This window comes from Pomacea canaliculata, linkage group LG5 (genome assembly GCF_003073045.1).
Source record: "Pomacea canaliculata isolate SZHN2017 linkage group LG5, ASM307304v1, whole genome shotgun sequence".
NCBI classification, from domain to species: Eukaryota; Metazoa; Mollusca; class Gastropoda; order Architaenioglossa; family Ampullariidae; genus Pomacea; species Pomacea canaliculata.
In genome coordinates this window covers 21,100,158-21,124,898 of record NC_037594.1, presented here as the reverse complement: position 1 = coordinate 21,124,898, position 24,741 = coordinate 21,100,158, and the positions used below count along the sequence as shown (strand labels likewise).

The window sequence follows — 24,741 nt, the reverse complement described above, 5'->3', positions numbered from 1 at the left end:
AAAAAAAACCAAAACAAAACAAACAAACAAAAAAAAAAAAAAAAAAAAAAACCAAAAAAAACCAACAAAACAAAAAAAAAAAAAAAAAAAAAACTCGGAAGTTTTGTGGTTCCGAGCCTGGTTCCTGCAGTTAAGTGAAAAAAAATCGTCTGCCAGCTGTCCAGGGGATATAAGTTCTTGGCCCAACCAGGAGGGCTAGGCCGCAAACATTTTAGTCTAGTCTCTCCCATGATTAGACCTGCCAGGAACACAAGGCTCCTGCCGACATAGCTTTGTGGGTCGACAAGGCACTCAAGCCACCACATCGTTACAAGGTAAGTTGCAACAGCTGGTAGTGGACGCAAGGATTGTTGTGGATCTCAATGAGACAGGCGTTCTGCAGGGGATGTAACTCTGAGAATCATAAGCCGAACGTTAAAAGGTGGAGGAGTTACCTCTCTTCAACCAGAGACCAACTGCCAAAGAGGGTTGACCTTCGTATACTCGCCAACACGGCTCACGCGCAATCATCACCATCAGGAAAATACGTACTTGCTTCTTTTGTAGAATACACATTAAAAAGCACTATAAACAAACTAAACCAATAATTATTTTTAATGAGCCATGTTGTGATCGAAAGAAGTATGTCCTTGTAAAGCGTAAAATAGTCATAACTTAAAGACTTCAAAGACGTTTTAATAAGAATCTTATTTACCAGTTAAAGTATTTGAAAAAAGGAACAGCTCCACATCCCTCTCCTCGTCCTTTAATATGCCGCTGTGATGAGCACCACACGAAAGGTAATCAAACTATGTAAGTGTCTTGTTAACTAGGGAGCCAGAAGCGTATCCCGACCAGATTTCCTGGGCGTCATGTCACACATTGTTTGATTTTCTTTCTGTTTTTTTTTTCAGCAGTAGCATGAAGTCCTCTAGCTAACAGGTCTACGAAACTTATACGATGGGAGAGGTAAGTATCCTCATCTGTCCATGTGTACCTGTGTGTCTGCAAACTTGGCGAGGATCAGACAAGGCATCAATGCCGCTGGTAAGAGCTCGCACCTGTCCAAATACTTCACCATCAGACAAACGGCCAGGTAGAAGAATATGTTTTAGGCTTTAATAAAAGGTGCTGGCAGCATGTCGACCATATGTTGATGAGAGCATTTCCGTGTGTGTATGTGTGTGTGCGCGCGCGTGTGTATATCTGTGTGTAGATGTCTGACAGACGTAAAGTGTGCAATAATCTATGATAGGAGCAGTGCCTGATGTATGTTCATTTTTATGTCAAAAAGCATGTTAAGACATCTTTCCCGATTTTGTTACATTAAAATAGAATTGTGGTATGACCGAAGGGAAATCGTTTGGTCGGGCCTTTTGTCTCTTTGTACAATGAACACACGCACTTATTAAATAGCGCAAAGCTCCGCCCCCACCCGCTCAAAGGAGGCGGGAGATTTGTCTTTAATACCGAACTTAACAACCTCGGCTATATAATGGGAAACCAGCCAGCTCTGAATATTGGTGGAGAAAGGAGATGTAACCGAGGGCATCCCATCATTACCGTATAGCAAGCGCTTCAGTGATACGTTTAGCTCATTAGAAGATTAAAAGTAAAAACAGACAAGCATGAGACAAAAAGAACTCAGAAACATTACAGGAATTTTTATTATTAGCTGTATTTAAAACCACATTATATATCTAACATTAATCGTGTTGCAGAGACATGTTTCAGGATCTTATTTTCTGTTGCCATGCCTACTTCATCTCGTATCTCTCTCTTACGACCTCGAAGCAGCCAAACACGAGATAGAAACAGTAGAAAATTGTCCATATTACAGCCTACAGTGTTGCTGCGTGCAACGTGCATACATAACAGCACGTCTGCATCTGTCTTGTACCTGAGCGACCATCTGCCACACCCCACGTGACCCTAAAGACCGCGCTAAATGACGTAAACCATATTTTAAGACCCTGAAGCAGGCGTTTGATAAACGGATCGACAAGGTAGAAACGAAAAGAAAGAATGGACAATCGGAGAAAATTTCGAAAAGCTTAGGCGACTGTGTGGATCCCGTCTTCAACCCCTCCTGTACGCTGCTCCACTCCCCGATCATCATGGCTGACTCGACTGTGTGCTTTCTCTCTGTCCTCGTTACTAGATGTGTGACGATTGTATGGCCAAGCCTCTGTGTGCAGCTTTCTCTCTCCTCTGCCCCGACCTGAATGCTAAACGAACTTAATGGATATTTGCGAGCACGCTACTGATTATGTTTTTAATGATTGACGCTCAGGTTCAATCCCGACCTCCATCAGAAACATCAACCGTCCATCCAACCTAACGTCACCTTTATTCAACCAAGCATAAAGAAATTCCAGAGGTAATCTCAAATGCCTTAATATATCATGAAGGCTTTAATATCTCTTCTCATTAGCATAAAAAATAGCAACCTCACCACTCGCTGTAAGCTGAAGTTGGCGGTTAATGAAATGCATCAGCTGTCAGCCAGAGGCCGCGGACATGTCAGGTAGGCGGGAAAACATCTGTAGGACGGCTCTTGATCACCGTGGCTGTGTTCATCACAGTGATGTTGTCTACCTTTGAAAGATAGGATCTGACTCCCTGAATATGGTACAAGCCTTCCCCCGCCTCTGCCGCCGATTGCCCCTCCGGACAACAGATGCTGCTTTGTGGTGTATGATAACCGTAAAATTCTGTTAGAACAAAGAACTTCTTGTATCAAATACTGAACTGTTTCTAGGCAACTCCCTTTGTATGTATGTGTGTGCGTGTGTGAGTTCGTGCTCGCACACGTGCTAAAATTATCATTAGTGACTGCAAAAGCAGAAAATTAAACAGGATAAATAGTTTAATGTACCTACAGAACTGAAACTGGAAGTGGTTCACCATAACTAGGGTACGGCATGTAATAAACGAGCTCATCTATCTCTTTCTATTTTATTTTCCGTTATCTAATGCCAGGTACTCAGTATGTGTATGTGTGAGAGAGAAAGGTGGTGGTAGTAGTGGTGTGTATCCATGAGAAATCAGTTACCGACATTCTTGGGTAACTGTCCAGTTGCATCCCAGACAGGATTAAACAGTTGACCTTCTGCTCTGAAGTAGAAAAAAAAACCACACTATAAAGCTAAGATGCTAATTAACTTCACGATGTTGAATTAAGTTTAAAAATATATTTTCGCAACTGAACTGTCACGAACAACGAAATGTTTGATATGAAATGTGCACATCACGCCTGACCACCACTCGTGACATTCCCATGTTGATGCTCCTGTTGGGTGTGGAAGCTTGTTTGTAGTTTGTTGCCTCCCGAAATGAGCTCGGAGCTGTGAGACTCATACGTCGATACATTCACTCAAACAACAGATGTGCAGGTCCAAGCTGCGGACGTCCCACAGACGACATACAAAACATGGTCACAGCTCGCGCGTGCTTGTCGAAGGGCCGGGGACCGCTCGCTCTCCTCCGTGTGAGGCAACATCCCTCCACAATTGGAGACTGGCAAACATTTCTACCTGTGGAGACTGCAGAGGGTAGCTTACTTCTTGAGAAGGAGTTTAGGCCACGCAGCCAAACCAGCGGAGAAAGCAGCTTTACTCTGTGAGCTTTTTCTTTTAAAAAAAAATTATTGTCGTTATTTTTGCCAGCTGTGACAAGGTGTGTTTCCCTGGGTCTTTGTCATATTGAAGACGATCGATCTGGTGAAGAAGGTCGAAGGAAATTGCCTGTGTTTCGTCCCGTTACTTCAAGCTTGACAAGTCGGCCAGGACATACGACCAGGTGGTAGAGAAGGGCGTAGCCATGCTACTACACTATGTGACACTGGGTGATGACCGGCTGTAGTTTCGGATGTAAAGTGTTGGAAGTTCGAGAAGAGAAGGAGACGAATTAGTTTAAATCTTCTTGGAGAGGATACATAATATTGCAACATTCGGAAGGTAATGGTGAACCCGCTCGATTTTTTTTTATGATGAGAGCTAAGTGAATCGTTTGTATGGGATGTACTGACTGTCAACTAAATCTTCAATTAAACAATTAAGCAAAAGCCTAAAATTGGATTAACTTTACTAGCTTTTCCAGATTACTCAGAGACAACAGTAGTATCAAACGAAAAAAAGGATATCCAAAAAAGTTTATATTTATGTGTCATATTTGCAACACAGACAACTGAGATTATATTAATTATAATTATTATTTTCAAACTGAACGCACGCTGCTTCGTTGTAAGATGACAACACAATCAGGATGTTTGTTTGAGGTGTAGAAAGTGTGATCCACTGGTTCTGCAAAGAAGAGTTCGTCAGCACAGCAAAGACATCGTTTGAAAAGCAGGGAGGAATAAACGAACGTCCAGAACAAACGTTGAAATATTTATATCTTCGGGTCACGTGGAGGCAATCTTATATTGGACCAAGGGTGGAGGAGGGAGCCTAGAGACGCATCTGGGCTAAAGGATGAGCAAACAAAGCGAATTTCTGAGCTGGTAGGATGTACGTTTGAAGGGACGATAATATTGCGAGGCAAAGATGCGTGTCTCTCAGCTACAGTGCATATATTGACTTAAGGGGAACGATCTGCAACGGCTATTCTTAATGGTGTTTGACAGCCGCTCCCCCACCCACGCCCACGAGTTTATCTCGACGTCTGCATCAGGTCCGAGCGAAGAACAAGCTAGGTAATTTTAAAAAAAATACTACAACATCTCGCAGGGAACAGCCTACAGGTGACACGACGGAAAGACCGTTATTCTCGGTTCATGCAAGAGTTCGATTGTAATAACTGACCCAAGACCGGGTGTATTCTGAAGGTACAAAAAGAAAAACTACTCAACCCACAGTCTGATCTTACCTGTCAACACTTTTAATTAGCCGTGTTCTCGGACAACAAAAGACTAAATTTATTCTTTATTTTTTTCGTTAATGAAAAAATATCCAATGTCTAGATGAACCCACTTTATCCAGTCTGTCATATTGCATTCTCTTTCTCAGGACGAAAATGTACATCTTCATTTTACCTTCATTGTATAGTTTCCGCTTTTTGTTACAATAAACAAAAAATCAAATGTTTACAAATGAGTTAGAGAAAACAGATTACACTAGCCATCAATTTTTTTATTATAGGTTTCCGGCTCGGAGACTGTTGTCAGCCTGTGGTTCAAAGAGGACAACTTCGAATGTAGAACCGTTTAATGTCTCCTCGGTTACGGGTGTAACCCATCAAGATGATGTGAAGTACATGAAACAGGTTACTGTCATATCCGCGATTAACCGTTTCTGAGACAATACCCAAGAAGCACAGCTTTTCAGTCATACTGAGACCACAGGGTACCAGCCTTGGAGTCAGGGCGTGTGAGTCACCCGAGCACCTCTCTGCTCTCCAGCAAGAGGTCCGACGATGACCACCATGGCAAGGCCAGGTAGGGAGGACTACCTACACAACTTCCACCAGCTGTGCAGCAAGGTGCTGACGCTGGCGGAGAAGGAGCGGCTGGGTGAGTTGCTGCAGCAGTACCAGCACGACGGCGACGTCTCCGCCTTCGTTCGTCGCACGACGTTCCTGTGGTCGTCGCCCACCACGCTGCACCTGCTGCCAGTGATACGCAAGCTGGTGGCCGCCCGGGATCGTCCGCAGTTTGACCTCCTGCTGGACATCCACCACGGGCTGGTCGTCGACAAGGTCCGCACACGCCCGGTGGAGAAGTCGGTGTCCATGTCGTCGTCCAGATCAGGTGAGCATCAAAGTTTGGAATAAGAGAACCGCAATAATTAAGATTTCTTTACCTCACGTACCACATGAACTGTAAGCGGAAACTGTTTAACCCCAGTGTATACTGTGACTATCTAAAGTAATTTATCGCGATAGTCAAAAAAAAAAAAAAAAAAAGGCTAAATGGTTCGTACAGTGCTGGAGAACAGCTGTGTGTAGTGTAGATATATATGTTGAGGCTGGATAATTAATTGCCGCCCTGTGTGTCCATCTATCCTGGCCTGCTGTCAGCAGTTGGTTTATTGGGATCGTATGACTCGCGTGCTGGTGGGGCGTGCACACACGAGGTTTTAATTACTCTACGGTTGGCGGTTACGTCCTTTCAGCTGCCAGCTGTTGATACACTGTGCACCCACTTGCTTCGTGGTAATTTATAAACATTGTTTTTTTCTTCCCTCTGATCATGCAATATTTTCGTTGTGTACTGCATCTGCTTTTTGTGTGTATTTTTCATGTCCATATACAGTTCACGTTGTGCAGGTGGGAAGTCGGCTGTATGTTAAGGACGGGGTGTTCTGCACTTCCTAGAATGCTGAACCAGGGTTTCTATCCCCAGGATAGCCTAGTGGTTATAGCAATGATGTCCAAATAAAAAAAAGCCGAACTCTAGTCGGTTCGATGCCCGCGTTCCGCAGCTTCCTTCTCCTAGTCTACCCAGCTGTGGAGTGGGTATTATGACTATTCTCACTGCACTTTGTGGGGTTTGCACGGCTCGAAAGGGACCTTCAAGCAAGGTTTTCGGGAATAGGGCGTGGTTCTATATTTTGGAAAGCATGCCCTACATTGCATGGATGTAGCTAATCGGAATGTTTGAACATAATAGGCTTTTACCTCCATATTGAAAATGCGGAAGAGATCTGAGGCAAAATGTTTCATATCAAAATCACTGTGGGAGAATAATATACCCATGTATACTTAGCCACACCCTCATTCCTGCAGCTATATTTGTTAATTCTTCGCTCTTTCTCTGCTTCCTCGAGTAATATGACTAAGCGGTGAAAAAGGAATCATTTCATCAGTGTTTGCTATATTGCTTGCTACCCATACTTTCCTTGCGAGTTGCCTTTCTGCGTGAGAAGTTGGTTACATTGCAAGAAATCTTACACGAGCAAACATTGAAAACATTGCCACATGAAAATAGTCCTTTGAAAGGTTGGTGGAGAGAGAGGAGCGAGTAGTACCATCACAAAATCTTGCCCCGAGCTAAGTGAGGGCTTCAACACCTTATCCCTCTTCCTCGTAAAGACCATAACATCCTGGGGCTGCTTTCATCTCAACAATCTGTAACATTTATTGGGTATGGTGAAAAACATACATGTATCAGCTCTGAAGTTACACGGAAAACATTCTGGGGATGAGGGACACTGAGACTACTTCCATTTTCGTTTTGTTGACATATTTCAGAACGCATCTGATGTGGTTCAAGCTGCAAACAGCAAAACAGATCACCAAGATGCGATTTTACAAGATAAACATTAGACTGATATAAATGTTATAAGCCTCTGCGTTGATATACAGGATTCATGTAACCCCTGCTGTCTTCAAAGAACTGACCGGTTTCTTTTAGTAAGGCATTAGAGATCTCAAGCAAATGTTTCAGGTCTGTCTTGGCATTAAATATGGAGAGTAAGGTCTGTTAGACACTACCTCGAGTGTCAGAGTTAGTTCCATCCTGGCATTGTGTACCTAAAGTATCAACTTTAGTTCCATCTTGTCATTATGTATCTATCGTAACATGTCAAATTACGGGTACTTGGTTGCAGGTACTCACCCTGTGAGAAGACGAGGCGGTATCCATGTCATCAAAATACACACTACTGACAGTCCACGTCTAGGCTTCAGCATTCGTGGTGGGGATGAGTTCGACCTGGGCATCTTTGTCAGCCATGTTGACAACCCATCGCCTGCAGGTGAGTTAGTCTAGTGTGTGTAGTGGATCAGGACATTCTTCATCAGCTACCCAATCCCAGTCTCTCAGCTGCTCCATTCTTTCCCTCCCCACATCACAATCACAAGAGAAAAAAAGTTGTCCAGAACAGCTGTATGAGAATATGATCGAGCATACAAAGAAAAAAAAAAAGAAGAAAAAGAAAAGAGAGACGAAAAATGCTAATATAATAAGCAAAGATACCCAGCTCTTCTAAAAAGTAAGAATCATTCACATCTCCTGTCCATAATGTCAGATGAGGAGTGGCTCCTACTGTACGGTACAGAAGGACCGAGCTTTCACGCAACGTTCGTTTCAACGATAAACACATTGAAAGAATCAGATGTTCGCAAGATGGATGTGTGGTGGAGCAGTCAAGTGGGAGTTACCAGGTCATCGTTGGAGCTAATCTTGAAGTGTACTGAAGACTTCACGGCGAATGTTGGCCAGAGTTTTAACAAGCTGTCGACATGCGGTGTTGCCCTTCGTGATGGCGGGGTCATCGATTGAGGAGCGCTCAGGTCACGTGACAAGAGATGCTTCTTACAGTGCAGACACGAGTCTTTATAATACATACATTTCTCTGTTTCACCTGTTCTCTGGTGCATACTCCTCCTCCTACTCATTCCTCATCATCAGGTAGAATTTGATAACCTATTTTTCCACTTTACATCAATGCCCTGTTTGCTTAAACACAAAGAAGATATACAAGTATACAAATACAGACTTAAACTTAGCAGAGACAAAACATATCTACAAATATACAAGGACACAGGATACAATAATGTTGAATTTTAGAAGAACAATGCGAATTAGAAATAACTGACAGCATCAATGTAGAGGAGGAACATCTAGCCATCAAAGTGAAGGTGAGAAAGGTTAGGTTGTTTAGAATGAACACCTGGCGGCGGCACAGTTCAAACCAGAGAACACGGTTGTCAGTTCAAGCAGGCACTTGATGAGTGGCACCACGAAAGCATTAGTGAACACAATAGTAGTCTAGAACATTCGTTGGGTAGGATGGCATAAAATACTCCTACATCATCATTAATCTGGATTATGACTTCTGTTATAACTTAGCATTTCGGCCATGATGAAGAAAAAAAAAGAACATTCATCTGTAACTTAAACTTCACAATGGTCACAAAGGACTAATGCAGTTGTCTCACACCAACATCAGGCAAAGGTGGTGTGAGCAAAAGCTGCCTTCACCTCCATTAAAAGTTTACATAATGATCAACTAGAAAGCTTGTGTTGAGAATTATCACACAAAGAGCCTGTGGATGTCTGCTTTACCTAGATATAAAACGGTGCAATGCCTTACACACGTATAGGAGGAGGGTGGGGAAGGGAGAACGGGGGGAAGGAGAGGAAGGAATTTAAAGCCGTTGACTAGTGCAGTGCTGCAGTACTCTGTATGACCGGCTTCTCCTGGCCGGGTGGGTCTACCCTTTTTGTTAATCTACTGAAAGCAATATTTGGACGGATATAGAAATACCGAGGGTGGGGGTAGACTTTACCGATTTCAGCTTACTGCCTTTCGTTTCTTTACAATGATTTCGTCAAGATCACAGCTGATCGAGCTAGTTTGTAAATATTTGTTTTATTCAAGTGCTGGAGGAAAGGGTGAATGCGTACGTGTGCGTCTTGCTCTGTCCCCAGCTGTCACTCTGTGTGTGTGTGTGTGCTCGCTTGTGTTTGTAGGGGAGGGGTGGGTAGAAGAGAGAAGACAGCGATAGAAATTTTTCTTTTAATTCCTATTCCGATTCTTAATTGGTATATGGCTTCAGATCATCGCTCGCCATATATATGTAATATTTAATAACTCGCTTAAAGAAATGTAAAATGTGAAGATTTCTATCCCTTGAATGGCACGTCTGTTCGAAGCTTTCCATTGTACTGCACAATACTTTCTTGTCAATACAACTTGTCTTTTTTACGCTTGTGTCTTCCCTGCAACTCGAGTCTAACTCTTACTCACCTAGGAGACACCTGCCTGACTAGCTGTACCTGTCAATGGTCTGTTCAAAGCGAGTCATGCGCATTACTTTACCACCCGTGCATGTGCTTAGCCACCCGGTCCGCAAGGATTTTTGGTGAATAATCGTGCGTGGAGGTGGGTTGTGAAGAGGTAAGGAGGAGGAGGAGATTAAAATCGTCCGGAGGGCCGACACTGACAATACAGAGCGTCTAGTACCGTCCTTCCTATTCATCTGTTCAGTCGCTCTCAGCCCGACTGTGTCTGGACGTGTGCACTCTCTTGTTCCAGTGCATTGAGGAAAGGACATACTTAATTGGGATCTGTTGAAAGTAAGTTTGTTTTTGTTTTCACTGGTTAGTCAGTGATCACTGGGTTTTATTCGTCCAGCACTTTAATTTATATATCAGCGCTCTAGCACTACAACAGTCAAATTAATATTAAATTTCATCGAGTTATTTTGTTTTAAGTGCGCATAATTTGTGAAGTATTTTCATTAGGCTATATCCTTTTTAAAAAATGTAGTTATTGAATAAACGTATTGGATGATTTTTTTTTCAAAAGACAGTGCATACCAACGTTCAGACCCACAAGTACTCGCACACCCACCCTTCACACACATACACTACGATGATAGAAAGATATGTAGAGATAGATATAGGCCGTGACACTATATATGCAGCCACAAAGAGCTGAATGGCAGAGAACTCAAAGAACACAACCAATTGCCATTACAGACTTGGGGCAAAGTCAGTGGGTCAAAAGTTTGCGATGATAGAGAGCTGAAGCAAGACCGAACTGTCACACCTAATGAAACATGTGAGTGCGTCACCTCAGACATACAAAGCGAATTAAATGCGGACATCGAGCATCAGGGTGTCAGCCGGCTGTCAGTCCTCACGACAAAGCAGGCGTGAGTTGTGCCTCCGAGAGTCTGTCAAAAGTCTGAGCATTTTAATCCCTACATTTTACTTTGAAATGTTTGTCCTTTTGTAAAAACGAGGCAGTCTTCTTCGAATTTTTTTTTTTTTTTTTTTTTTGTTGCTAGAATGATGTCTCCCAATTATTCATAATCCTCATCTATTTTCTTGGAATGATTTCAGCCCCAAGCTTCTGTTTTACCGTTCTTGTAATTTAGGTAATGTAAACTTCAGATTAGACATCTGAAGACTTGCAACTCAGCCTTAAGACTTGAGTGACATACGCGTAGGTAAGCAGGACAGCTTCGCGAGTGCCACGTCACCTTGTCACCTCAGTAAGTGTCCTGCGTCACTGAGAGCATTCTCGAGCATACTTTCAAGGAACGAACTTACTAAATTTCTCCGACCTCCGAGCAACTACATTTCCCTCACCCGTCTCTCTCTCTCATAAGAATTCTTAATGAATGTTATCCTATATCCGTGTATGTTTGCTCCATATACAGCTGAATCACATGACTGAGTGTAGAAAAGCATCGACATATTTGTTTTCTAATTTTAATGCTTGTTTGTTTTGAGATCAGTGTCGTTTGACATTGACAGTCTACGCCATGAAATTCTAAAATACAAAAGTGCGGGCTTCCAGGTCAGGGTTGTTGTATTCATATGAACAGATATTCACAGCACATATTTATTTATGTACTGTACGTGCTTGGTGATTTGCAAGTTTACTTATACCCTCGCCAAATAGTGTGAAGAGCCGCCATGAAAACAACACGATCTCCAAATGCTCTAGTTCCATTGAAGAAAAAAAAAAGGAGAAAGATTCATAAGTGAAACGAGCGCACATATTTCACAGTCTACAGAATAATTATGTAAATAAATCTGAGTACACAAAACATGCTCACTAGTTGCGAGACTAGTGAAGAAAGCTTTTTCGGGGTCCTTCAAGCATTGCGGCTCACGACTCAGCAAAAGACAGACTTCATTCAACTCGAAGGGACTTCCCTTTCATGACTGAAGTGTTCACTCACCAACCTTTTCTACACACAGTTCAAGCCCTGGCAGACAGGCGCCTCACACTTGTCCAACAACACATTTTCCAAAAAAGAAAAGCTTCGTTTCAAACCAGTGCTCAAAGTGTTAAAGGGACGACTGGCTGCAGTATTCAAAAGACACGGACGTCGCAGGACAAACTCTTGGCTTTCTTTCACAACTTTGTGGTCCGGAGAAAAGGACCTAGGACCCCAAAGCTTTTATATCGCTTCTCCAAGTAAAGATCAGCTGGATGGTAAAAGCATTCTTTTTGCAAAGACAAGATTATAAAAAAAAAAAAAAAAATTCTTATCAACAGTTCTAAATCAGCGAGCGCTTGGAATGCCTTCCGAAGAGTTGATGAACAGTTGTGACATGGATAGTGTGCATGCTGCCAACGAAAGTTAAAAACTCTTTGTGGCAAAACAATAAAGTGTTTTACGCCTAGATACATTGGGACAAAGCAGTTGAGCCTGTAAACTGATGGGAGAAAAAGAACAATGTACTCGATCTGAACTTAAGGTACTCAACCTCGCTGTATTGGTGATAACTACTTTAATCGTTGTGTCGTTGAACCACCGAAGAGAAAACACAAGTCGTTAATAGTTTACATTGAAAGCGAATAGTGACTTTTTTACATCTTTGATTTTCTATGTGCAATTACTAGTGTTGATGTCTGGACATGCATTGGCATGTGTATTCGCACACAGATACTTTTACACGCACTCAAATAAAAAAAATACCTTATGCTTAAATTGATTCTCTTCATGTGATGGTCCGTGCCGTGGTCACTTGGCTGAATAATACTTATCTTAAAGAGAAAGGTCAAATGAATAATCTGGGATTACTGTTGGTTTTGTTAAGTATCCATAGCAATTTAGAGATTCATGTCCGGCCAAGTCATTAGGGGTTAGTCTCACAGTTAGATAATAAGACTTTTAAAGGACCTCTAGAAACTTAATGAGTCCGACAAGCGGAAGAACATGTGGACTGATGTTGTGTTGACCTTTCCAGAGGCCGCCGGCCTTCGCCCAGGTGACCAGATCCTGGAAGCCAATGGCGTGGACCTGGAGAAGACGAGCAGCCAGCAAGCGGCCGAACTGCTGAGCAGTGCTCAAACACTGACCCTCGTCATCAGACGCACTCGAAAAATTCCAGAGTGGAAAGTTACAAAGGAAAGAATTCTGTGGTGAGTCTGCCTTTTCCGACTATGTTGATATTTCGATGAGGTAGGGTATATTTATATAATGGGCCTATTCGGCATTTTTTTCTACCTCGGCTGGGTGTGTGTGTGTGTGGAATATCTCAAAGATATGAGTCCATTTAGTACAGTGTCTGTCACTGTCCATTTGTCCGCTTACCCGTAACCTCAATCCTAAGGTATGATGCTGTGACCAAGCAGCTGGTCCCCACACCCGCATCATCAGGGGAGTTGACGACGGTGAGACGGCCTGGAGCAGAACTAAAGGAAGTAGCAGAGCGGAAAATAGTCCTTCATCTGCTCCGGGAAACGGATTTTTTGGGCTTTAACATCCGTGGTGGCAAAGAGTTCGGGATTGGCATATACGTGTCAAGGTACGTGTTTTATGTCAGGTGTTAAAGTGATACAAAGAAGAGTGTTTTATTCATCTGTCGAGGCGATGGAGGGTTTTACTATCTTCAATCCATGAGGTAGTAAAGGTTGTTGATGATTTCGGGAATAATATTGCTAGATGGTTAGTGTGGGTCATTTTACTGATACCACCGCAGTAAATGCTATATTATTGTAGCGTCTGTTAATTTTTACATTTTCGTGGTGCTAGAACTCTTTTTAATGCAACAGGTGTTTCTAGTTGAAGCGACTGAGCTATGTGGAGTATTCGTTGTACTCGAATTTTATTGCCCGCATTTATTGCATTTGTGCTTTATATTTCACATGGACAAACTTTTTTTTTTGTCGTGGAGGTGCTTAGTTGATGCTGCACCTATTTTTGACTTAGTGAGTGAGTGAGAGAGTGTGTGTGTTCTGAGAGGGGAGAGATGGGAAAAGGAATAACCGGGTACCGTTATTAACTCCACCAGAGTGGACAAAGGAGGACTTGCTGAGCGAGCTGGCATCCAGGTGGGCGACCATCTCGTCTCCGTCAACAACAAGTCCTGGCCAAAGTCAGTCACGCAGGGGCCGTGGAACTGCTCAGGTCCAGCAGACGACTGGTTCTCATTGTCTGGGTTAGTGTAACCATGCACTTCCAAGTCTTCCACTGCTTCTACTACCAACGATGCTTATTGAATATTTTTCTGTGTATATCAGGTGTTAAAATACAGTCATAAAGTACAGCTTGCTTTATTTGCTAGGCTTTGAAGTATTTCGGAGAAAGTTGTCTATACTTCTAGAGTGTTTATCACATTATTTCAAACCAGTGTGTTTTTGTATTTGAATCGCAGGCTGTCGGCAAGTTTCCTGCCTATAAAGAACTCTTCTCTGAGTATGTCTGGAGCGACACCGGCGACAAACAGAGCGATTCCTTTTCCAGGGCCGCAGGTAAATTGCCCGTCAATGACAAGAACCCGCAGATATCCGGCTTTTACCATCTTCATTTTTTTTCAAGACACTTCATGGTCTAGTCTTAGTAGACTACAAGCTGGGCAGTGAAGTATGAGGGTAGCACATGGTGTTTCTTTGGTCTCTTTTGCCTGATGTTATTCCGTAAAAAATGGAGGTTCTGAAGAATCATTTTCGTACCCTGGATAGATAGATAACAGTGGCATCTGCCCCATTTCAGACTTTACATCATCCATTAATCCATCATCCATCCATCTATCCATCATTTATCCATCATTCATCCACCATCGATTTGTGTCCTTTAACTAAATTGGGAGATAAAAACACCACCACCACAAAACTTTATGTGCACGTATGTATGTATGTACATATAATATTTATCAGTGGGTGTGAGCACCAAAACATTTATGAATGCATGATAAGCACAGTCAGTAGCAAATAAGAATGCAAATGACATGTTGACCAGTAGTGAACATTATTATCTCCAAGTTTCAATGATTTGTGCTTCAGATGTCCAAGGAGATAGTTTTAACCAACCGAAAGCAAGCCGGCTGACCCAGCGCGCCAAGACCCGGGAGACCAAAGTAGACAAGTCCCCACGTGACAGCGGAATCGTCATCGAAGGCGTGTATGCAGACATCGACTTCTACGACGAGAACGATCAACTTCCGGTTCAGCAGGAGCTTTTTTACCCCCGAGATCAGGACATCATTTTTAGAGGCGACTACAGCCACAATTGGAGACAGTTGGACCGGACCTATGGGGAAGACTTTGAGCTGAAGCCAAGCAGGACTCCAAGCCAGAGAAGCGTGAGAGCAGAGGCAAGAGAAGAAAATCGCTCTGTGGACCCCGATTCCAGTGACTCCGAGATGGATTACATGACGTTCCTGCGGAGAAAGATGAAACGAGACGAGATGAGGTCCCGGATGTCGACCGCGGGCAGCCAGAGAAACCTGTCGACTCTCAGCTACGACAGACCAGTCGTCAAGGCGATCTCTATGGACAATATCGCTCGGACAGATGTGCACGAAGTCTACGCTCAGGTTCATAAACCTCCCAGGCAAAGCTCGAGGTCCTCGCCGGGGCCCGTCGTCGCTATGAGCTCGCCATCTCTTGCTCGCATGAACCACGTTTACCACCACGATGTCCACAGTGACAGCAGCAGAAGCAGCATGGACCTGCGAGATGCCTCAGGAAGTGCTGTCAGCAGGAGCAGCAGCCACAGCCAACACCGTCCTCAGATCTACGTCAACGGGAGGACCACGGAAGAAGATGTGGTCATTAAAGGTCACGGCCACGTGGTCACCGCAGTGCCCCAGGCCCGGCCGATAGCAAACCGAGACACAACTACGACGTCATCGATGATGATGATTTCATTGTCGTGACGGAAGTCCTGAAGGAGACGACGACGAGTTTTAGCTCCACTCAGCCAGAGAAACGATCTCTCCACGAAGCCAGCCTCCCTCAGACAACGCTAGCAGAAACAAAGATTATTCAAAACTCAGCGAGGAGGAGCCCAAGGAAGACTACATTGTGGAGACGGAAGTGCTTGAGGAGGCGACCACCAGCTTCAGCTCGGTGCAGCCCCAGAACCTGCAGCCAGGACAGACCGAACCCGATAAAGAAAACAGTCTTCGCGCCGCGTCCACCAACCCTACCCCTGTCCTAACAACATCCACCCCCAGCTCTACCCCAGACTCAGTTGTTGTTTCGGAAGCAGCCAAGCCCAGACTGCAATAGACCTTCTGACTGAAGAAATAAAGCGACTGGAAGCCAGAAAGTCCAGCTTAGGAAGTCGCGAAATTCTCCGGATTAATGAACCTAAAGCCAGCCACCCGGAATCAGGTTTGTTAAATGAAGGCTCTAAAATTATTACATAAGTCCTTCATCCTTAATATTTTGTTATTAACATGCCGAACACTACGTATATTCTTCGTACAGTATCATAATCATATTACTCTTGTTGATATTTGTTTGTCTTTAAAGCAAGAAATTAGTATGGTCAGGGATTCTGTTCTATCAAAATGTTTGCTATAAAAGCTTTCCTCAAAATACAAGAGTGAATTCATCGTGGCTTTCACAATCACGGAAGGGAAAGACCTAATATTAACAATTCCTCGTGTATCTATGGTGCATAAAATTACTTTTGTCGAAAAGACAATCAACAGGAGATTTTTCAGATTATTTGGTTTCTTGTTTTTCAGCGTTAAAGAACTCTTTCACATTGGGCGAGATGTTTTGACAGTTTTGATTCTAGTGTTTGGTACACTGTCCAATACAAAGGATCTTTTAAACCCGACCCTCATTGCAAATAAAACTTAGAGAAAACTTTTCTCATCCATAGAATTGTAACCTTTTGTATTCATTGTCGGGTTAGAGGTCACAGTAATCACTGCCTTAAAAATAAGAACCGCTCCTTTCTATTCAGCTCTCTTGCATCAGAAAAAATGGAATCGGATTTGGTGTGTAGAGGCTTCTAGAAACTTAGAGTTTCATTAGCAGCTTATGCCTAACATCGTTATCATGCAAGCTGCCTCGTGCATCTCTCATTTAGAGGATGTGTAGTCTCACACGTGCATCTTCTGAAACTTTAGAATAGCACTTGTATGCCAGTCTGGTCATGGATAACTGCTTTTAGGCTTTGTCATTTGTCTATTATTTACCATGTGATACTTGGGCCCTGTTCATTTGTTGTAAACCGGTATGGAATTTTCAAAAGGGAAATGACACGATAATGAAAGTTTAAGCAGGAAATGAATCTCAAAATGTATTTGTTTAAGGGCTGAACTTTCAACTCCGTGGCATTTGTTAAATTAAAGAGTGGATTGTACTAGAAAATCAGACAAACTTAATGGTGTGGATATCATATGTAGGGCGCAAACTGGATCCACTTCTAGGGGTTGATGAAACTGTCAAGTTTTTTATCTTAAATATCTGGTATCAACATCTCAAAAATCTATTTTTTGTTGAATTTTAGCTCTGCGTTCAGTGCAGTACAACTCTACTTTTTAGCAATGAATCAATGTCTGATTTTAATCTGATACTGCCATTATATTGGATTTGTAATTTGGTAGTCAGCAGAGAATTTTTGTATATTTTGATATTGTTATTGTAATGACTTGATCTCTGCAGGCCTCTTGTCATCCCTTTTACAACAAGTTGCAGAAGTACTAAAGACAGTAAAATTGTTGAAACTTCAGATAATAGCACACTAGTAACTCTGTTGCACGGGAAAAAAACAAACCATGACAACATTGTACCGTCATATTTTGTACGTTGGTGAAAGGAAAGTTTTCTGGAAATTAAACGCAGGTAATACAAATGAAATGGAGGTTTTATTTGAGAGAAAAACTATGGTGCTGTTGTTCCCAGCACATGTCCTGACAAATCTGGTGAGGTTGTTGACTAGTTGCACACTGGGTTTTTTTTTTAAATTGACGATTGGGATGTAACCATTTGTATTGTTAAACTTGGTTAGCAAAAAAATGCACCTTCCTTCTCAAAATGAATAGTTTTTTTTTTATTTTTATCAGTATACATTGAGAAGTCTTGAGTTCCGTTTTTATAGTCATTTGGCTTCTTTTTGTGACAAACAATTTATATTTTTTTTCATACCATAGCACGTCCTAATGGCACTTGAAATCGTTTGTACCAGCAGTCTTGCTGATGATATAAATGAAACCTAGATAAATGTTGTGTGTGTGTGTAGGGGGAGGGGTTAGTGATGTCATAGGTATTCTCCAAGAATAATTTTGTTTGTAAGATTGCGCGTGCTTGTGTTTTGCTGGGATGCACCGTCTGGCTTATCTTATAACTAGCCTTTTTTGAGAACACTTTCCAAGTTATATTTTCCATTGGGATTAATAAATCGGTCATTTGTCAGTTTAATTTTCCGTTGCCATGAAAGCCGTCAAGTCGTTTTTCAAATTCAGGTGAATCATTGTTTAAAGCTGTGTCTAGTCTTGTCCAATGTGAAAGGCAATGTTCTGACACCCTTGCATGATCCGAACACAGTGTAAGTATTATACTGAAAAATGAGGACCAGATGCCTGTTATTTATTTATTCTGCTAGTACATTTACCTTAACTACCTAGAAGTGGTGTCCGGGATACTAAATTTTCCTGTGGGTGTACTAACTTGCCACTGACTGTACTTTTTGACATGAACAAGAATGGAGACAATGTCTCGACTTTCAGTAAGTTATCACAACGAAGTCTGGACATTACAGAGTGCTTCTGTTTAAGACATCTTTGGACCAAGCATTTGGTGGACCAAGAGCAAGAAGCACTGTCCAGTCTTCTTCCCATGCCCTTCCCATGCACCATGTCTTCATGACGGCTCCTACTCATCTTTGGTGTATACCAAAGCCACGTGCACACACAAAGGAACGCACGGAAACACGTGTGAGCTTATTACACCCAGCTAGAAAATAACTGCTTTCTATCTGACATTTCAGAACAAAAGCCCGTGGCTGAGAAGAAAGGTGGAACATGGTCGGCTTTGAGGAAGAAACTCACAGGCAGTATTAGAATCAAGAAAACTAGTAAGTATGTGCAGTGAAATAAAAATATTTTGATGCAAGTCGTCTCCACGATGTTATTTGTCTTCGTGATTCTAATTTTTTTTTCCGACAAGAAATTCTGGTAAATTTTTTTAAAACTAAGGGTTGCTTTTGGCATCAGAGGTATTAACTATGTTAATCTTGTAATATGAAGAGCCTGTAACCCGAGTAGTCGAAAAAAAAGTCCAGATAGGTGAATGCGTTCAAGGAAGGATGGATGGGACAACTCATACCTCTGTGCAAAGGAGATTTTTATGCAAGTTTTCCCCAACGCAGTATATGTAGAATTTCAGTACCACCCAGCATAAATAGTGTTTGCTAGCACAGTGTGAAAGGAGAGGAAAGAATGAAAAAAATGAATGAGACAGATCCATCGACCGGCCAACAGACGGACAGGATGTCGGACAGACAAGAGACGAACGAACAGAAAGGAAGATGAACTGACAGTTATTAAGTCGGCGATCTCTCTTTTTCCAGAAAAAAGAGAAACAACTGCATCGCCTGAACGTGAGTATTGGAAGATCCATTTCAGAAGTTAGTGGAGTTGGTCTTGAAAAATAGTCGTGGAAACAGTGTTTCGTTTCATTTAGGATGAATGCGTTTCTTCCAAATTTAATTGATATTAACGTCTATAAAAATAGCGATATTATAACTTTTTAAATATGCAAATTGTTTAAAAACAATCTTACAATCTTCGTGTGTTTATACACGTGCAGTTTTTAACCCTCGTATTTCGCAGATTATGACAGATAAGGACATGGATTCTATATAATAAAAATCAAATATTTCTTGTTGTTTCAAATTTCTATGTAAACAGTTATTTTAAACGTTCATCTGTGAAATTTCACTATACTTTCTTTATTTCGCTCTTCGTGCATCCACTCAAAACGCTCAAACAAAGAATCGCGTTCAGTTCACAGTGATCTTATAGGTTCATCGCTAAACATTCATGTCCTTTCTTCATTTCAGCTTTTGTGATGGAATCTTTGCAAGAGAAGGTGGCACTGGAGCACAATTCAAAGACCCCGATGATGACGAGTCAGTTGTCGGTGGACAAGTATAACATGGTCATCGTGCAGGAGCGTGCACGCTTGCTGCTGAATGGAGACGAAAGTGATGCTGTGCTGAGGCACATCAGCTCTGTATGTTGATATTGTGTTGCTGCTACTGCTGACACTTGTGGCATTTCCTTAATTCTAAATTACCCAAGGCCAATTTCTTGTCTTGAGCCTTCAAAATTAACTTGTGTAGTCACTTTTTCTTTTGTGATTGGTAGATGAAGTAGAAAAATGTTTCTATAGAAAAACTCAGGATTTTGTTTCCCCAACAGCAAAAGCTATATTTTAATTAAACGCACTATGTATTTTGCTCAGTGAACAAGTGGTATATTTTTTGTCCACAGTACCATGACAACCATGATGTGGAACGCCTTGTGGAAATGCTCATAGCCATTCTTGACAAACCAGAGAAAATTCAGATCTTAAAGGACATTAGGTGAGGCCATTCCTCTGTTTCTGTTAGAAAAGGCTGATTCGTCTTCCTGTGACCTAGCACCACACTGCCCTTCAAAACCAATGATGATGATATGAGCGCATCTCCCACCATCATGGCAAGCTCCAAACGCCTTACAAAAACGTAAACAAAAAAACAAACAAACAACACAAAATCCACACACACACTTAAAAACAACAAAGTGACAGAGAAAAGGTTGTCAGTTCTTGAATCGAGGAAATATTAGCGATTACAAAAAAAAAAAAAATCCATGGAGCAAGAATGAGAATAAATACACTTCTCATCCAGACTTGCAGTCGACGGCAAATATATTACAAATATACTAAAATACATTTATAGTCTTATGTTACGTTTAATGCCAACTACCGTTGCAGTATATGCAACTCCTTGCAGTTTATTTTGGTATTACAGCGATCACAAGCCTCACACCACCATCCTGTTTGCTGTTGGTTTGTGAATAGTTTATCTGTCTGCTTTGGTTTAACCATTAATTAACAATTAACAAAATGCACAAGCGATGGGTTGTTCATTTAGCCTCTGATTCTTCGTAAATATTTTAGCTTACTTGATGCTAAGACTAAGTTCTCAGATGTGTGCCTGCTGACTGTCCCAGAGGCGTGATCTATGCGCACCACGTGGGGCTGTTTGACAGTCTTGTGGCTCGCCACGAAAGCACTACGTTTGAGAAGCTGTCCACCAAGGTGCATCTTCCCCTAAACCCAGTTTATCGTCAAGACTCTGCGGCTAAACCCCGCTCCAAGCTCATTACTACCGTGCTGGGTAAGCTGGATGCTCGTAAAGATACACTGTTTGTTTATTTGTTTGTCTCCATTTACTTCTGCCTCAATGACTAGGATATTAAAGTCTTTGGAGAAGTTCGCTTGACTTTCAATGGGCGTGTTACAGATGCGGACGGTCACTTCCACATCAAGACTTTAGAGCAGCACGAGCGCAACATCAGGCAACAAACGGATGCGGTGATGCGCATGCGTCTAGACAGCCAGGAGCACAGTCTTGTGGAACCCAGATCAACGTCCAATATCTCCAAATCCCAAGTCCATGGCAGTACAACTACTATAAGCAACAGTGTCAGCTCTCGTCTAGCTGCTCCTCCCGACTGGAGGGACGACATCGAAGTGTATGTTATTATTCTTATCGGCTGTTGAACACGAGAACTTCTCATCTTTCAGCACGCACGCACGCACGCACGCACACACAGGAGAGCAAGAGATACACAAATGAAATAAAATGCATCTATTTTTCTTCGAAGAAAACCTCAGAAACTCATTCCGCCATCTTTCTTTGACTTTTCCAAGAGTGAATAATGTATGAAAATGTCTTAATGCCAAAGCAAAAAAGAACTCATTGCTGTGATAAAATAACATTTGATGTAAAATAATATTTGCGCAATTTCGGACTGGAGGATAAACCTATATTTTGTCTTTCTTTCAGAATAATTGTAGAAAAAGAACCTCCTCCACAACCACCATCTCCCCCCAAAACTGTACCAGTCGAAGAAGGCACAACAATCTATTTATCAAAACAAAAGAAGAACTTAGGTAAGAAATTATATTTGGTTTCCTGAAGACTATTTAATTTTCTTCGGTAATGGCCGTGAGGCGCCCAGAATGGTGTGCAAGAGCAAGAGAGAGAGAGAAAGGATATGACAGTTTCTTGTACATGTTGCAGGTCTTATTGTGTGCGGGGGAGTGAGTGACCACAGAGACCCGAGCATCCGTATCGAGATGGTCATGCCGTGGGGCGCCGCAGCAGACGAGGATCGTGTCCAGGTAAGTTTTCCTAACTTACTACAGTCGAGCTTCTGTAAGTCGAATCTTCAAGGGACCGATGAAAAAAAGAAAACCCCACCAAAAAACCAAACAACAAAAAAATAAATTTAAAAAAACACAAAACCAAAAAACAAAACAAAAACAAACAAAAAACAAAAACAGAAACGAAAAATAAAAAAGACACAGTAATGGAAGATTCGAATTAAGGAAGTTCGTCGAAGGCCAGAACATTTTTTCACTGTTGACGCTTAATTTTAACCAACTGTTCATTTCTTGCCATTCTTGTAAACCCTGCGGAGACGGAGTTGCTCTTATCGGTTACTGATAGTGGGATACTGTATTCTAATGCAGAAGAGTTTTTATAATATTTTCAGTTAAACATGCGAATTTCATTACATTTTAATGTTGATTTAAAAAAAAACTATTGTGTCTCTTCTCTCGCAGCCAGGAATGCAGATTTTATCAGCGGATGACCAGTCCTTGAAGGGAATGACCCAATCAGAAGCCATTGCTGTCCTCAAGTCTTGCTTTAACGACAAGCGCAGTGTCAACATGAAGCTCGTGTTGAGGAAACCATAGTGCTTCACAATGCTACTGACTGCCTGCCCTTGTGGTTGATACTCTGTAACATGAAATCATTGAAGATCACAATCACACAGTAGAACTAATCGATTTCTCAATTGTTACCATTAACAGAAGTAGCACACACACAAAACAGTTGTCATCTAGGCGGACACGTGGGACCGTCACTATTCTGGGCAAAAAGGTGAATAAGCGTGAAAATGCAGCATGTTGAGACCAGACATACATGGGAAACTCGAATTGACACATTGCACTCCAGTCTCAGGTTGATGTGAAAGTAAATGGGAAAATGAGTATCTTATATACTTTTTGTAGGTCCAGCATATTTTGAATGAGATGCAAAACTTACAACAATTGACCACGGTTATATTCCTTCTGAAAAATCCACTTTCGTATTTGAAAACTGTTGACTATAGTGAAAACTGACAATTTCCCATTTTCATCGCAGCTTGTGACAGTTTTCCACTGCATTTCGAAACGAAATAGTTCATGAAGTGTTCATTCACTGAGACTAAATAAATCCATTGAACTCCTGGATGGTTAGAATGTCTGATCTTACTAGATATTGACGACAACCAGGAATGTTGACCCTCTATCATATCTTTGAACCAGATGTCGCAAACATTTTTAGCTGTTGCTGCATTTATCAACACCTTCTAAGTCCGGACGACCAGGTCAAAAGACACAACTGAACGATGCATAATACACTGTAGTGATTTGCATGGTCAGAGAGAGAGAGAGAGAGAGTGGGGGGATCTTGCCATCAGTTACAATCTTACTATCTCTTAGTCTGTTTCCCCTCTCTCTCTCTCAGACTCATTCGTTCTCTCGATTTTGTAGCAATTTCTACCACACACGATGTCCGTCATAGCAAAAGTGTTTACTGTCATATTGTTTAAGACGTGGTACATCATTCACCTGCTACATAAGAGCCTTCCTAGTCGGCCATAACTTGGTGAACCATATTGGGCTCAGAAAAAGCGAAACAGCACAACAGTCTCACCTTGGAATCCAAAGGGAGCAATTGCATAGGTGGGCCTGAATTTCTTGGAGGAAATCAGTTCCACTAGGTGCTTGACATTGAGCAAATCCTAGACTAGATGTAGCCACTCTATGCTCAGTTGATAAAGCCAATAGCGAAGCATTTCATTGCTTGATAGTATGTCAGTAAGGAAAGTTGTTTTTTTTGTGTTTTTTTTTTCGGCATGATTCTGATGTTAGTAGACCCAGACTAGAACTATCTGCATGCAAACAAGCAAAAGATGACCCAATCTTTTCAACAGCGGCAGATAAAAAGTGTGACGAAGAATATGTGGATATGTGGGCTGCATGGTCATATCTGATATAGCTAGATTGTGGAAAACACCGGATTCGAAGGCATCCATTGGACTCAAAACATAATGCGAGCAAGAAAACAAGATGGCATCGGAGATCGATATTTATATTAAAACATCGTAATGCTCTCTCCAACAGAATTTAAAAAAAGCATGCTTAGTAATACGAAACCAGAGCTTATAACTCCAAAAATTGTTTATAAAGTTACTTGATGATGACAGGCTGGTGTTGTAGCATTTTATTTCATATTCTTATTTTACTAGTTAAGTATATGAAGCTTGACTAAAGAAGATGAAATATGAAAGAAACAAAAAAGATTAAAAATTTGCATTGACTTCCAGTCTTAATGTCCATTTTATATTAAATGAGATTGTTAAAAAATGTTTCATACTTTAAGCTATCCCATAAACTTATTTTACAATTTTGTCAATGTCTTGTCCGTCATCCCGAGGATTTTATATGTAATTAAATATTGATGAGCTAAAGTTTGTGTCGTATTATTTTTCTTTTTTATGGAAGATTGGTTATTGCCATTTATGAACAGATATGAATACGAAACCCTTAGTACTGCCGGGTTTATCCGCGTGTCCCAATCCAAAATGACTGACGCTTGTTTGCATGGGCGTTTTTTGAGGCTGAAAAAAACCCATACACGCACAATTTCATTTCCTAATATGGACAAAACCTATATAAAAGACTAGCAGCTTCACCTACCAAACCATGCATATGTAATCTACAAAACACACTGGCCTTATACATAATAACATTATTCATAATGCCAATAAATGGAAAACTA

The 24,741-nt window shown here is 41.6% G+C and overlaps 1 protein-coding gene and 1 long non-coding RNA gene across 2 annotated transcripts; one reads left to right on the top strand and one right to left on the bottom strand.

Annotated features, from left to right (window-relative positions):
* Nucleotides 1-823: 823 nt before the first annotated feature.
* On the bottom strand, nucleotides 824-4,925 carry LOC112564846. The gene is made up of 3 exons (XR_003099268.1): nucleotides 4,213-4,925; nucleotides 2,435-2,693; nucleotides 824-2,207 (listed from the first exon to the last, which is right to left on the bottom strand). It is a non-coding gene; the product is annotated as an uncharacterized LOC112564846 (long non-coding RNA).
* On the top strand, nucleotides 3,431-18,708 carry LOC112564845 (whirlin-like). Its single transcript, XM_025239918.1, is given in 10 exon segments — nucleotides 3,431-3,938; nucleotides 5,121-5,728; nucleotides 7,530-7,676; nucleotides 12,638-12,812; nucleotides 13,004-13,198; nucleotides 13,685-13,761; nucleotides 13,764-13,831; nucleotides 14,048-14,144; nucleotides 14,676-16,010; nucleotides 18,622-18,708. Coding segments are annotated over 8 exon segments (1,968 nt in total). The 5' UTR covers nucleotides 3,431-3,938; nucleotides 5,121-5,394; the 3' UTR covers nucleotides 15,551-16,010; nucleotides 18,622-18,708.
* The last annotated feature ends 6,033 nt before the right edge of the window (nucleotides 18,709-24,741 follow it).